Source organism: Labeo rohita, chromosome 22 (genome assembly GCF_022985175.1).
Source record: "Labeo rohita strain BAU-BD-2019 chromosome 22, IGBB_LRoh.1.0, whole genome shotgun sequence".
Classification (NCBI taxonomy): Eukaryota; Metazoa; Chordata; class Actinopteri; order Cypriniformes; family Cyprinidae; genus Labeo; species Labeo rohita.
This window is the reverse complement of record NC_066890.1, coordinates 37,878,446-37,894,172: the sequence shown is the minus strand read 5'-3', so window position 1 is coordinate 37,894,172 and position 15,727 is coordinate 37,878,446. Positions and strand designations below refer to the sequence as shown.

The 15,727-nt window shown below is 41.8% G+C and overlaps 1 protein-coding gene across 1 annotated transcript; it reads right to left on the bottom strand.

Annotated features, from left to right (window-relative positions):
- Window positions 1–1,761: 1,761 nt before the first annotated feature.
- On the bottom strand, window positions 1,762–10,722 carry LOC127153244 (protein shisa-4). The gene is made up of 5 exons (XM_051094221.1): window positions 10,647–10,722; window positions 8,426–8,585; window positions 4,476–4,738; window positions 3,636–3,830; window positions 1,762–2,185 (listed from the first exon to the last, which is right to left on the bottom strand). The coding sequence occupies exons 1-5, from the start codon at window positions 10,705–10,707 to the stop codon at window positions 1,986–1,988; spliced, it is 879 nt and encodes a 292-aa protein (XP_050950178.1). The 5' UTR covers window positions 10,708–10,722; the 3' UTR covers window positions 1,762–1,985.
- Between the last annotated feature and the right edge of the window lie 5,005 nt (window positions 10,723–15,727).

The following is a 15,727-nucleotide window of genomic DNA, read 5'->3' as shown; positions in this document are numbered from 1 at the left end:
GTTGTGATTTTGCTGGATAATTACTAATGTACTGGGGAGTGATCATGTTGGAGCATGGGAAACATTATAATAACATTAAGGGAAAGTTAAAATAATGTTAAATTAACGTTATAAAAACAAAAAACTAACATTCTATTTCTGTTCAGAAACGTTCCTGGCTAACCAAAAACAACCCTTAACAAAATGCAGTTCTGGAAACCAAAAACTAACATTCTGGAAACATTAGAATAATGTTCTAAAAAAAAAACCCTAACGTTCTGGAAAGGTTCTACAAACCAAAAACTAACATTCTGGGAATGTTCAGACAAATTTCTTGGCTAACCAAAACCTAACATTATGGTAACGAAAAATTGTTAGCTGTGCGGTAGCCATTGACTTCCATAGTGTGGAAAAAGCTATAATATGGAAGTCAAAAGCTATGGTCAACATTCTTGGTTACATCATTCTTCAAAATGTCATCATTTGTGCTTGTGGGTGAGTAAATGATCACAGAATTTTCATTTTTGGGTGAACTATCCCATTAAGTATGTTAAATTTGTCACAACATTTTGTCACAAACTTAAGTTCAAGTCTGCAAGATTTACTTCACAAATTAGCACGAAGGCGCAATTCCAGAAGAGCACCGATGGGTGTTGAAATTTCTGCGGGTGATTTACTGGCTTTTTTTTTTTTTTTTTTTTTTTTTGATAGACCTGGTATTGCACGACTGCTCCTAGTTGATGGTTCGGAGTCGTCTTTTATTTCCTGAGGCAAGTTAAAAATAACATGGCTTGACAAACGATATGTTCGGAAAATGTGTTTTTTTGGCATTCCAAATAAATTCATGTGTGTGGAAAAAAAATCCTCTGCCTTTTACCACTCTGCTCTATCGTTCGCGATAATGACAGCTATTTGCGTAGCTTCTCGGTGAATTACGGCTCTGTGAAATGCTACTACATGGAAGGCACGTGAAAATACCATATTTAATAACATGTTTTACTCCAAACTCATTTCATAACGTCAGTCGAGTGTTTGAAATAAATCCTTCTGTGAGATGATGTGGCTTTTTACAAAGAATAAGGCACGCATAGTATTCGTAGTATTCTAAGCAGAGATAAAGGCACTGCATTATTATGTACTGTATTATAAGGAAATATATAATAAGAACTCAGATAAACCATACATTGTTGTAGCCGTGTGTTTATTAGTCACGTTGATTCAATGCAAGCAGTTAAATCTGTTTAATCAGCTGCAGGGATCGTGATTTTTTTGGGTGTCTTCTCCGGGTGTATTGTTTACGCGTGAGAGCGCCGTCTGGCCCCTGGATGGAGATTTACTGCTGATCACAGAACCGTGCTTCACTAAAAGATACGCATGACAATCGTAGCTTTTGATTAACCGCGATTGCGATTTCATTTCGGTTTATCGTGCAGCATTAAATTCGGTACTGAGGTATATCAAATTACTAAAATGTAGTAAAACATGACTTCTGGGATCATATTTAAAACAATAAAAATAATCTATCTTTACTAATCTATAAAAGTAAGAGTAAAAAGCCTGTACACAGAATTGTAAAGTATTTATTGGCTGTTATTTACAATAAGAACTTCAGCAAGTTCTTAGTTGGTTAAATAAAAAAGTACGAATATTTTAAATAAACACCGTAAAAAACAACATCTTACACACACAAAAAAATAAAACACCAGTTAAACATTTACAAAATGTAGAGTGTTGTGGCAAAATAAAAACAAAAAAGAGACAAACTCAGTCAAATGTCTTTTATAAGTTTATTCTTTGAAAAGAAGGTCAGACAGTCATACAGAAACACAGGTTGCTGCAGAGTGCGACCAAGAAAGCAGGGCTCACTCCAACTTATATCTCTTCACCAGCCTTCAAGGTTACATCTCCTAACCGGTAACTTTCCACACAGTCATAGAGTCAGACATAGAGTCAGATAAATGCATTCTGCTTCATACTCCCAAGATTACTACTACATGGTTGTAGTACTAGGTGTTCTTACGGGCCATTTGATATGAGGGTGGGGGTCCTGGTGCATATTGCTGTCCCTGATATGGTCCCATCTGCATTGGCTGACCACCACAACCCGGTTGAGTCGGCACTGGTTGGCATTGTGGGTGCTGTACCACCTGCATTGCAGGCCGCTGCTGAATGCATTGCATATTCATGACTTGCGTTCCTACCCCAGCTGTGAGATAAACAAGACAGAAATCAATTTATAATTCAATTTTAAAAGGAAAGGAAAGGAAAGGAAAGGAAAGGACGTGAGGCGAAGTATGGCTTCAATCCCTGCCAGACCTGGGAATCAAAACCGCAACCTTTTGATTACAAGCTTGACTCCCTAAACATTAGGCCACAGCTGCCCCTGAATTACCCCCTAATAACATATGATCTCCAATAATGGAACTGTTCACCAAAAAAAAAAAAAAAATAAATAATTTTTTAAATTGGCTGAACATTTACTTGTAGATGGGTTTGTTTTTTCATCAGAGCAGGAAAACTTTTACATTACATGACTTCAGGGGCGTAGCACCAAATTCTGGGCCCTATGCACAAGCAGTGGCCATGGGCCCCCGTAAACTCGAGGTTCACAACTACCTACAGCTAACCTTACTACTAATCTAAGAACTCTTATATGTATAACAAAAAAAGCCTTATTACACAACTTCTCTGAATTTCTGTTTTATTTGCAGAATGCTTAAAAGCTAACAGTAGATACAATGTTCATCCCTTTCTTGCCTCTCTTTTCTTTTCTGAGAACCAGATTTAGCTTTCTTAGACATCATCTTCCATAGCACAGTTATGCACTGCCATCTGCCGCTTCAGCAGAATGAACGCTACTTCAAATGCGCCTAGTCAAAGGCCGGTGAAGGTGGACTAAACCATTTCGTGCAAGGGAGAGGGTGCCTGTCCTCAGACACTATATGTACTTGGACACCATTTAATATATCAATCAACTGATGCATTTACCCAAAATATTAGCATTTACATTAGTTAACAACATTTATTGTGATCTTACAATTATATTTAAAGGAAAATAAAATTTCACTCCTCAGGGGCCCTCCCCCAACTTGGGGCCCTGGTAATTTAGTCCCACTTTTCACCCAACTACAACGCCCCTGCATGACTTGCTCACCTCTCCAGTGAATGGGTGCCATCAGAATGAGAGTCCAAACAGAGTCCAAATCTTTATATTTAGGGCCCTGATACCCTTCTTTCACATCATCCTCACAGCAGGTTTAAATAAAGCAGACACTTACATGATATTCCATAAGCACATAAGATAATTAAAATGATTTTTCTTCCATAATAGCCATTAAACAAACAGGCTGGATTTCAAAAAACAATATCATGTCACCTGAAACAATATAATACAATCTAAAAAGGAACTGTGAAGACTTTATCAAAAATGTAACCGTTTTTACAACCTTGACAGCCATTCTGTCCTTTAAAGTTGGTACAAAGTCAAAACATAATTATCTAAATTTGGGGACACTCGTTGTTATTCAAAAATTCAAATTGGAAAACTTGTTGACGCATTCTATAAATAGAATCACCGTTCCTGCTATTTAAAATGTAAAAGTTACTTTCACAGAAAAAAGTTACTACCACATGGCTATAGTACTAGGTGTTCTTACAGGCCACTTGATATGAGGGTGGGGGTCCTGGTGCATATTGCTGTCCCTGAAATGGTCCCATCTGCATTGGCTGACCACCGTAACCTGGTTGAGTCGGCACTGGTTTGTATTGTGGGTACTGGACCGCCTGCACTGCAGGCTGCTGCTGAATGTTTTGCATATTCGTGACTGTGGTTATTTGCATTCCAACCCCAGCTGTGAGATAAACAAGACAGAAATCAATTTATAATTCAATTTTATTACCCCCTAAATAACATATGATCTCCAATAATGGAACTGTTCACAAAAAAAAAAAAAAAAATTAAATTGGCTGAACGTTTACTTGTAGATGGGTTTTTTTCATCAGAGCAGGAAAAATGTTACATTACATGACTTGCTCACCTCTGCAGTGAATGGGTGCTGTTTGAGTCCAAACAGCTGCTAAAAACATCACAATAATCCACAAGTAATCCACACCACTCCAGTCAGTCAATTAACATCTAGCAAAGTGAAAAGCTGTGTGTTTGTAAAAAAAAAACAAATCCATCATTGAGATGTTTTTAACTTTAAACTGTCGCTTCTGGACAAAATAATCCCTAATAACGATGAATTTGTTTCTTAAAAACACAGCTTTTTGCTCCACAAGATGTTAACTGAGGAATTGGAGTGTTTTTATGACTCTCATTCTGACCCCACTCATTTACTGCACGGGATCCAACCGTTGGTGAGCAATTTGAGTAAAGCTAGATTTAATCAAATATGTTCCCATGAAGAAACAAACTCATCTACATCTTGAATGGCCTGAGGGTGAGTGCATTTTCAGTTTTGGGTAAACTTTTCCTTTAACACTAAAACACTTACGTCTGAGTCGTCTACACAATTTATAGAAATAGCAGCGGGAGTGGAAGCAGCAGATGAGGAGTACAGTGATGATCACAAAACCCACTACTGCCACGCCAATGGCAGCAGCAATTTTGGCAATGAGAATACCACCGGTGACAATGGCAGCACCACCGGTGACCATGTCAGCACTACTCTTAATAATGTTAGCACCATGTTCGAGATTGGAAGTGCGACGTTTGCGAACAGCAGCAACATGTTTGCCAGTGGCAGCACCACTGTCACTGTTGAACAAATAAAAACATGAAGCAACAAGCATTAGAAACACTCTTTAGCATCTTCTAGTATATTTCATCTATAAAATCTTATATATATATGGTGTGTTGACTTTTTGAATTATTAAGAATTTTCATATTCATATAAGAAGTTATGCATTATGAATTGATTATGAAATATTTAATGAATTATTCTTTACATCATTATTAATTATGAACTCAGTCCTTCTATGATTTTAACACCTACATTGTCTGCTGTCACAGTCTCTAACTTAGCTCACACACATATATAGATGTTTGTGGAACAAAAAGTACTCTCTAAATTTATTTAAGAAATGGATGTCCAGCCCCAGAGGTATCACAGTATGTCGTCACAGGCGCGCAGATGGCACTAGGGACTGGGGGGACCTGACCCCCCCAGATTCATAGTGACCCGATCCGTCCCCCTCACTGACCCTGCCGCCGCTCCCTAATTATTGCCGCCACTGCTTCAGAACCAGTGGCAGGCTGACCAGGGCTCTGGACTCATTCTTTCCACGGGTCGCTCATTTGTGACTATCTTTCTCAGTTAGCCGCAGGAGCACAAAAAACGGTCGTTTCTTTTTTTTTTTTTTTGGGCTACAACTTAAACTTTTATCATAGTTTATAGGTGTATGGTAACAAAACTGGTAAACCCTCAACCTGTACTTTTTTTTTCATCAGTAGTATTATTTTTGGTTTGAATTTTGTGAACGGGAGCTTTTGCTGCAAGTCGGGCTTCAGACGCTTTCACTTTCGAAGTCGCGATCTTGTCACGTTTTACAAGAAAAGATTATTGTCTGTTTTGCTTACATTTATACACCTTTCACTTTTTAAGACTAAAACAAAATGTGGATTCATTGGTACTCTTTATTAAAAGCATAAGCGTCACACCCTTTGGACTGTTTTGTGTGTTTTTCCCCGTGTATGCCCTTATTTAGTCTTCCATTTCCGTTTCTAATTCATTACGTCACTGTCTAATCGTCTACACCTGTCTCCCCCTGATTAGTCCCTGTATTTAAGTTTGGTTGTGTCCACTGTTAGATCGTCGGTTCTTAATTTGTCATTCTGTATTGTCATTCAGTTTTAGGCTCATGCGTTGTGTTTGCAATTGGTTCCCTGCTGTTTCCTGTCCGTTCCTGTTCCTTGTGGATTATTGAATAAAATTACATGTTTTGGATCTCCTCGCTCATCCTCATCATTCCCTGCACATGACGCCATTGTGACAGAAGAACCGACCTAACAAGATGCTCTGGGCTGAGGATTACCTGTGGAATATTCAGCAGGCGGAGAGGCCATTGGAGCAATATGTGGAGGAATTTCTGTGCGTTTGTCATCTGGTGAGTTGGAGCGACGCCACGATCAACGCGTGTTTCCAAATGGGGCTAAATGATGATAAATTGTTCAGTTCGATAACTCCTGACGATTGCCACAAACCAGTTGCGGAATTTATCAACCATGTCCTTGCTCTTTGTCATTCCAAGTTCTTTGTCAATGTGGAAGATTTTAATCTTCCCCCCATTTGTAAACACGCGGCCGCTCCAGCTCACCACCAGCCAGCGTCCTCCACGTGCTGCCCCAACGTGCTCACTCCCTCCGGTCCTCCCTCACTCACCCCAGTTCTCCATAGCTCCTCCCTCATCCTCAGCCCAGAACCCACAGCCAGCTCTCGGACTCCGGCCACGGTCAACTCTTGGACTCTGCCCACGGCTTGCTCTCGGATTCCAGCCGCGGTCGCGACCAGCTCATGGACTCCGCCCTCGGCCAGCTCTCGGATTCCACCCTCGGCCAGCTCTTGGACTCCTCCCTCGGCCAGCTCATGGACTCCAGCCACGCCCCCGCGCTCTGGATTATTGGCTGCTTGTATGGCAGGCAAAATTAATATTAAGGACAATCAGGATGTATGTGGATTATTATCTCCTGTGTCTCCACTGGTTCCGTCCAGCTCTCCTTCTTCTCCGCTGGTCCCGTCCAGCTCTCCCAAGCCTCCACTAATCCCGTTCTTTCCTCCAGAGCGCCCTCCAGAGCCTGAGCTTCCTCCAGAGCCGGAGCTTCCTTCAGAGCCGGAACTGTCTCCAGCGCGCCCTCCAGAGCCCGAGCTTCCTCCAGAGCCAGAGCTGCCTCTAGCGCGCCCTCCAGAGCATGAGCTTCCTCCAGAGCACCCTCCAGAGCCCTAGCTTCTTCCAGAGCCGGAGCTGCCTCCAGCGCACCCTCCAGAGCCCGAGCTGCCTCCAGCGCACCCTCCAGAGTCCGAGCTGCCTCCAGCGCGCCCTCCAGAGCCCAAGCTTCCTCCAGCGTGCCCTCCAGAGCCTGAGCTGCCTCCAGCGCACCCTCCAGAGCCCGAGCTTCTTCCAGAGCCCGAGCTTCTTCCAGAGCCCGAGCTTCTTCCAGAGCCGGAGCTGCCTCCACAGCCGGAGCTGCCTCCAGCGCGCCCTCCAGAGCCCGAGCTTCCTCCAGAGCACCCTGCAGAGCCGGAGCTGCCTCCAGCGCGCCCTCCAGAGCCCGAACTGCCTCCAGTGCGCTCTCCAGAGCCTGAGCTTCCTCCAGAGCGCCCTCCAGAGCCCGAGCTGCCTCCAGCGCACCTTCCAAAGCCGGAGCTTCCTCCAGCGCGCCCTCTAGAGTCCGAGCTGCCTCCAGCGCACCCTCCAGAGCCCGAGCTTCCTCCAGCGTGCCCTCCAGAGCCCGAGCTGCCTCCAGCGCACCCTCCAGAGCCCGAGCTGCCACCCGAGCGCCCTCCAGAGCCTGAGCTTCCTCCAGAGCCGGAGCTGCCTCCAGAGTCCGAGCTGCCTCCAGCGCGCCCTCCAGAGCCTGAGCTTCCTCCAGAGCCCGAGCTGCCTCCAGCGCATCTTCCAAAGCCGGAGCTTCCTCCAGCGCGCCCTCTAGAGTCCGAGCTGCCTCCAGCGCACCCTCCAGAGCCCGAGCTTCCTCCAGCGTGCCCTCCAGAGCCCGAGCTGCCTCCAGCGCACCCTCCAGAGCCCGAGCTGCCACCCGAGCGCCCTCCAGAGCCGGCGCCACCCGAGCGCCCTCCAGTGCCGGCACCGCCCGAGCGCCCTCCTGTGCCTGCGCCTCCCGAGCGTAATTTCTTTTGGGTTTATTGTATTTTCTTTTTTTATTATATTGGTTGGTATGATTTTGGAAGTGTACTACCCTCTAAATTTCTGTATTTCCAGCTCATATGAGCAGTGTTCGGCCGGCTTGTGAGCAAAATCAGATACGAATATATAGTAATTGCAATTAATAAAGGTGAATTGGTATTTATAGTAATTCTGCCTGGAGTATATTCATTGAATTAAACAGCTGTGCGGGACCCCTCTTTTGGTGGCTTTGGGATCTCCTACCCAGAGTAAATTGGAGTGGCGTAGTCAAAGATAGTTTCAACAAAGATACGCATATTTAGCAACCCATCACAACAAAAACAGATATTAACAGTTCACAGAATTATCATGATCACAGTTATGGATAATATGAGGGAAATTAAAGAAATAACTGACCCAAATATGAAAATGATGTACTTTTTGAAGATAAGATTCAAACAATCACGTTGTTCTTCACACTTTCTCTTTTTGTGTTCAGGAAGTTAAAAATAATCACGAGTTGGAATGATATGAGAGTGCAAAAAAGGTGGCTTTGGGTCTAACGGAAATTTTATTAATAACGAAATGACTTCAAAGTACTTACAAACTGCAGATATCTTGATCATTCTCAGATAACTTATTATGTAGATTCGAGCAGCAGCATCTGTTATCGCAGGTTCCACAGCAGTGCTCCAAAAAAACGCAGCTATTCGAGGGCCTGTAGTTCCCACTCCTGTCGCGGTAGTCCCGACAATCATCATCACCTAAAAGAACAATAGAAATGCAACACATTTTATAAAAGACCCTCCGATGATTTTATAAATTCTAAGAGAATCAAGAGAACTGACTTTGACATTAGCATCGTGAGTTTTCAAAAAGTACGGTTACATTAAGTGATGTAGACTATATAATATAAGCTATATAAGCAAAAACTAAACTGAAAGAAAGTGAAAGTAATAAAACTCTAAAGCCCTGACTACAGCACATCCAATAGTCTTGTATAATCGAATTAGGCACATTCCTACTGCTTACTGCGATTAAATGATCGGTAAACTGCCCAAAAACAAGTTTGACCTTTTAACTGTCACTCCCATTTTTGAACATAGATGTGAAAATGCACTACTCAAACTTAATTTTTTATAATTCATGAACGAAAACAGTTTGTAATCTGATTTAATGTACACTTTCAATGGTAATGCTTTTAAAATGGCTTTCAGAGGATGAATTCTGAGATTTTAAGTTTTCAACTGATATATAATTTCTTATATCTAAAGCGTAATAGGGAAAAGGAAAAGAAACTCCTGTTAATTACGTATATATATATATATATATATATTATTATTATTATTATTATTTTTTTTTTTTTTTTTTTTTTTTTGATGTTTTTTGTCATAAATTAATCTAATCCTAAATCATTTGTAACACAAAACAGTGGTACAATATCTATTTAGGAGTCTTAGACCTTTCCAACGATATATAGTTTGTCATGATTAAATAAAGATTTATTTGTAATATGGTGAAGTGAACTTAGGCGTCCCGTATAAAGGACGGTGACAGTTAGGGGGTTAAATTGTCTCATATCCAGTGTTGGGCCGTAACGCATTACTTTGTAACGCGTTACTGTAATTTGATTATTATTTTTAAATTACGGAGTAATTTAACGCCTTATAAATTCCAAATGAGTAACTAGAGTATAGTTACAAGCATGCGTTACCGCTGCCTTACATCATTGCCGACAGAATGTGTTTTATCATCTAGATTGTAAAAAGGTGTTGGCTAGCACACGCGACGTCCTAAACCTGAGACCTACTTTGACTGGTAAGCGCCTGTGAGGCGGATACTACCAATGAAAACAAAGTCAGCATGGAAAGAGGAAAGTACGCGTTCTGTAGCTGGAAATACAATCATTATTTTGAGTATATTTCTGTCAAAGGCAAGAAAATTATTGTGCGTTGTCAATTAGAGGGGAAGAGAACTTTTTGAACCGTGAAAAACTCCATATCCAATTTAAAACACCTGAAAGGGCAGCACTGCGCATTTAAACTTCTTGAGAACGTACCGGGTGAATAAATCAACGCATCAACATCTATTGTCTTCATCATGTCTTGATGGGCGAGTGCGGGTGCGGGCGGGCAGAGACTCATGTGTGTGCGGGAAGCAATAGAATAAAATGATTTGCGGAACTCCCGCAAAATAGAAATATCTAAACATAAAATATCTCAAACAAATGAATTGATATTCATGTATTGCACAAAAGCAACAAGAACAACTAACAAAAACGATTAACACGCGTAAGCATAGGCAGAGTTTCTATTTATAACGTGTTTGCAGCGTTAAACAATGTTGATTTCTGGAATGCAGTGGACAGTCAGAGAATCCACTCACCTGTCGAAATGCCGTGCATTCTGCAGCCAGGCACGCAGCATTGCTTTTAGTAAAAATAACAGTGGTTTGTGAATGTTGATGCTTTAATAACCAATATTTTATTGGGAGCGTTTAATCTGGGATGTTACGCAACACACAAACTTCATATTTCATGTAAATTTCGTGAATGTACAGGAAAAAAAGTAATGTAACTAGTAATGTAACTAATTACTTTTGAAATAAAGTAATCAGAACAGTAATTTGATTACTTTTAAAAGAAGTATTCAGTAATTTAATTACATTTTCGGAGTAACTTGCCCAACACTGCTCATATCACATCCAATAGTCTTGTACAATCGAATTAGGCGCATTCTTACTGCTTACTGCGATGATATGATAAACCGCCTAAAAACAAGTTTAAAGTGTCTCTTTAGATTTTAATAACAGGTTGGCTGACTTACCGACTGTTCCCCTGAATAAACACGCAGACAGGAGCAGAAGAACCGCTAAGGTGGACGCCATCGTGCAGCTCTTCCGTCTTCAACACATCACTGGTGACTTTAAGCAGCAGTGACGGATGGAAGGCAACTGCATTCCGACGTCATATTGCGCGTTCGCGATTTTAACTGCTACTTCTTGACGTTCTGCTGTGGAGGTCTACTACAGGAGAACAGCTGGTTTGCCGTAGTTTTACAACATGACCGATTAGGTAGGTAAATGTTATGTTTTATAGTTTTTACCACTGTAATTCCATTAGTATACAATTCTACCATTAGTCTAACCATTAGGCTCAGGTGTGTATTTTTATTGGAATTTTAATATTCCACCCTCATTTCCTTTAATAAATCTATTTTTACACCAGGTTCCAAAATTAATTCCTCTCAGGACTTTTTGGACAAAAATGTCCTCATTGAAACCCATTAAAACTGCAATTTTTAATCCCAGGGCCATTTAACTATAAAATGATGCAATATTTGTTAATAGGCTTTCATTCTGTTGGCAGGGCTTCAAAATTAAAATTTTTACTTTTTTTTTTGTTTGTTTTTTTGCCATTTTTTTTAGGTTTGGCATATAAAGCAAATTTTCGCTTTATATGGATAAATTATGCAGCTTTGTGATATACCAGTTGATATGGATGTCAGAGTGTGGTTTGCAGGGCCAGCCCTGTACACCTGGGGGCCATAAGCAGGACAATTTTGGGGCCCTGCCTTGCAGTGAATAGTGGAGTATTGCCATCACAATCGAGCAACACATTTTACACACAGATATCCAAGTCAAGTCAAGTCACCTTTATTTATATACCGCCTTTAACAATACAGAATTGTGACAAGGCGGCTGTACAGTATTAAATAGGAAACAGTACATCAACAATGCCAAAGGCAACATTAAACACTCACATTATAGGTAAAGGTAGTTAATCAAAAACAATAAAATAAAATGCAATATTGTGTTAAGAGAAAGTGTCCCCAACTAAGCAAGCCAGAGGCGACAGTGGCAAGGAACCAAAACTCCATCGGTGACAAATGGAGAAAAAAACCTTGGGAGAAAACAGGCTCAGTCGGGGGGCCAGTTCTCCTCTGGCCAAAGTTCCCGTGGTCTTGTGCCGACAGCCGTCTAGGTGATGTGGTCTTTAATGTGGATCCGTCTCTGGGGCTCATCTAGTTGATGTGGACTCCGCTGACATTCAGGGCTGTAGAGGTCATCTCTAGGTGCTGATCCACCGTCTGGGCTGGGTTCGGACTGGATCCGGGGGACTGCAGTGGCCATCTGATCTGGATACGGACTGGATCTGGTGGTTAATGTGACCTCGGAATAAGAGAGAAACAGACTAATATTAGCGTAGATGCCATTCTTCTGACAATGCACAGAGTACATCGGGTGTTATGGGAAGTGTTTCCAGTTCCGGTTGACCTAATTAGTGCAGCCTAACAATCCTTTAACGGATTTGAATTATAAGAATGTGGATTTGTTATGTGTAAGCAAGGTTAAAGAGATGGGTCTTTAATCTAGATTTAAACTGACAGAGTGTGTCTGCGTCCCGAACATTGTAGGGTAGATTGTTCCAGAGTTTGGGCGTTAAATAAATATGATTTTGATATTCTCGGTATTATCAAATTGCCAGAGTTTTGAGAACGCAGCGGACGTGAGGGACTATAATGTGATAGGAGCTCGCTCAGGTACTGGGGAGCTAAACCATTCAGGGCTTTATAAGTAATTAGCAAGATTTTAAAATCTATACGATGTTTAATAGGGAGCCAGTGCAGTGTAGACAGAACCGGGCTAATATGATCATACTTTTTGGTTCTAGTAAGAACTCTAGCTGCTGCATTTTGGACCAGCTGGAGTTTGTTTATTAAGCGAGCAGAACAACCACCCAATAAAGCATTACAATAATCTAACCGTGAGGTCATAAACGCATGAATTAATGTTTCAGCATTTGACATTGATAGCATAGGTCGTAGTTTAGATATATTTTTGAGATGGAAAAATGCAGTTTTGCAAATACTAGAGATGTGGTTTTCAAAGGAAAGATTACCATCAAATAGCACACCTAGGTTCCTAACTGATGACGAAGAATTGACAGAACAGCCATCAAGTATTAGACAGTGTTTTAGGTTATTACACGCTGAGGTTTTAGGCCCAATAACTAACACCTCTGTTTTTTCAGAATTTAGCAGTAAGAAATTACTTGTCATCCAATTTTTTAACTCAACTACACAATCCATTAGTTTTTCAAATTGGTACGTTTCGCCAGGCCGCGAAGAAATATAGAGCTGGGTATCATCAGCATAGCAGTGAAAGCTAACACCATATTTCCTGATGATATCACCCAAGGGTAACATGTAAAGCGTAAAGAGTAACGGCCCTAGCACTGAGCCTTGTGGTACTCCATACTGCACTTGAGATCGATATGATACCTCATCATTTACTGCCACGAATTGATGGCGGTCAGATAGATACGATTTGAACCATGCCAATGCACTACCACTAATGCCAACATAATTCTCAAGTCTATTCAAGAGAATGTTGTGGTCAACAGTATCAAACGCAGCACTAAGATCCAGTAGCACTAACAGAGAGATACAACCACGATCGGATGACAAGAGTAGATCATTTGTAACTCTAATAAGAGCAGTCTCAGTACTATGGTACGGTCTAAAACCTGACTGAAAATCCTCACAGATATCATATTTCTGTAGGAAGGAAGATAACTGTGAGGATACAACCTTTTCTAATATCTTTGACAGAAATGGGAGATTCGAGATAGGTCTGTAATTAGTTAATTCGTTGGGGTCAAGTTGTGGTTTTTTAATTAGAGGCTTAATAGCAGCCAGTTTGAAGGTTTTGGGGACATATCCTAATGACAGTGATGAATTAATAATATTTAGCAGAGGATCTATGAGATCTGGAAGCATCTCTTTTAGTAGCCTAGATGGAATAGGGTCTAGCATACAAGTTGTTGGTTTAGATGCTTTAACAAGTTTATACAATTCATCCTGACCTATAGTAGAGAATGAGTTGAATTGTTCCCCAGGAGATCTATAGCGCACTATCTGATGCGACACTGTAATTGACGGCTGCATAGTGACAATTTTGTCTCTAATTGTATCGATCTTAGAAGTAAAGTAGTTCATAAAGTCATTACTGCTATGCTGATGGGCATAGTCAGTGCCTGTTGGTTCTTTATTTTTTGTTAACTTAGCCACTGTATTGAATAAATACCTAGGGTTATGTTTGTTTTCTTCTAAAAGAGTCGAAAAGTAGTCAGATCTGGCCGATTTTAACGCCTTTCTGTACGATAGGGTACATTCCCGCCAAGCAGTACGAAAAACCTCTAATTTTGTTTTCCTCCAGCTGCGCTCCATTTTCCGGGCTGCTCTCTTTAGGGCGCGAGTGTGCTCGTTATACCACGGGGTCGGACTATTTTCCTTAATCTTCCTTAGGCGCAGAGGAGCGACCGTATCTAGAGTCCTGGAAAAGAGAGAGTCAGTAGTTTCTGTTACATCATCAAGTTTTTCTGAGCTATTGGACATGCTGAGGAATTCAGATAAGATCCAAGTGCAAGATGCTTTCAGTTAAAGCAGCTCAATAATGCATTTTAGATTGGGACTATAGCTTAAGCCTACTCTGTAAAACCAGGCAATTTAAAGATATTAAATATTTCATATTTAATAGTTAATACGTATACCTATTGTCAATAAGATCAGCTTAGGTCTTTAATGTTAATGGCGTTACCACCTAAAAATTGTTTTTAAAAATTACCTTGTGCTTGTCTCTTTACATCGTCATTTTTTCCCCTTTCTGCGCCTGAAGGATAGATTCGTTTTATTTTCGCAGTCCAATTTCAAAAATAAATCAAAGTCCAGGAAAGGGGCAGATGGCGGGAGCGAGCGGGCATTTTGGAATGTACAACATTTTAAATTTTAAATTAATTCGTTTTGGCTTGTTATAGTAGGCTAGCTTCTTATATTTGTATTCTTGTTGTATTCTGAGTACTGTTCCATTAAATTTAAAGGGTTTTTTTCTGAATTGTGGGGAAATAAAATAGCATGTTTTTTTCAAAATGTTTTTTAGCTGACTGTACTTTAAAAAAAAAAAAAAAAGTACAGCCGGTGAGGTCTGCCGCATCCTGTGCAGAAGCCACACGTGGAAGTTCTATAAATTCTTCAGGGGAATCTTCTAGGGAGGGGCTGAGGAGCATGAGGTCCACAAACCAGGTCCGGGTGGGCCAGTAGGGCGCAACCAACACGACCTGCTCCCCATCCTCACTGATCTTGCACAGGGTCTGTGCAAGGATGCTCACTGGGGGGAAGGCTCACTTACTTGATCAGTCCCCCGGGCCAGCTGTGTGCCAGCGTGTCTGTGCCGAGGGGAGTCTCGTTCAGGGAGTAAAACAGCTGGCAGTGGGAGGATTCCAGAGAAGCAAACAGGTCTACCTGAGCTTTCCCAAATCGACTCCAAATGAGCTAGACCACCTGGGGATAGAGTCTCCATTCTCCAAGGAGGATGAGGTGTCATGAGAGCGCATAGGCAGCACGATTCAGCTCTCTTGGAATATGAACGGCACGCAGTGATTTGAGCCACGTCTGACTCCAAAGGAGGAGATGGCAGGCAAGTTGCGACATGTGACAGGAACACAATCCGCCTTGGCGATTTATGTAAGTGACCATCGCTCTGTTGTCCGTCCGGACTAGCACGTGTTTCCCCTGCAGCATCGGTTGAAACCGGCGAAGAGAAACACTGCCAGCAGCTCGAGGCAATTGATGTGCCACTGCAGTCAAGGTCCTGTCCAGATCCTGCCCGTTGCATACAGCAACCCAGCCCGTCTCAGAGGCATTTGTGTTGATAATAGACATCTGGCCAAGGGGCATTCCTGCCCCGTAGGAATGCAGGTCTGACCAAAAGCTGAAAAATTGGTGACATTCCGGGGTTACGCCGACCCGGAACGTGCAACGGTGCCATGCCCATCTTGGGATCCAGCCGTGGAGCCAGTGATGGAGTGGTCTCATATGAAGCAAGCCAAGCGGTGTAACTGCGGCTG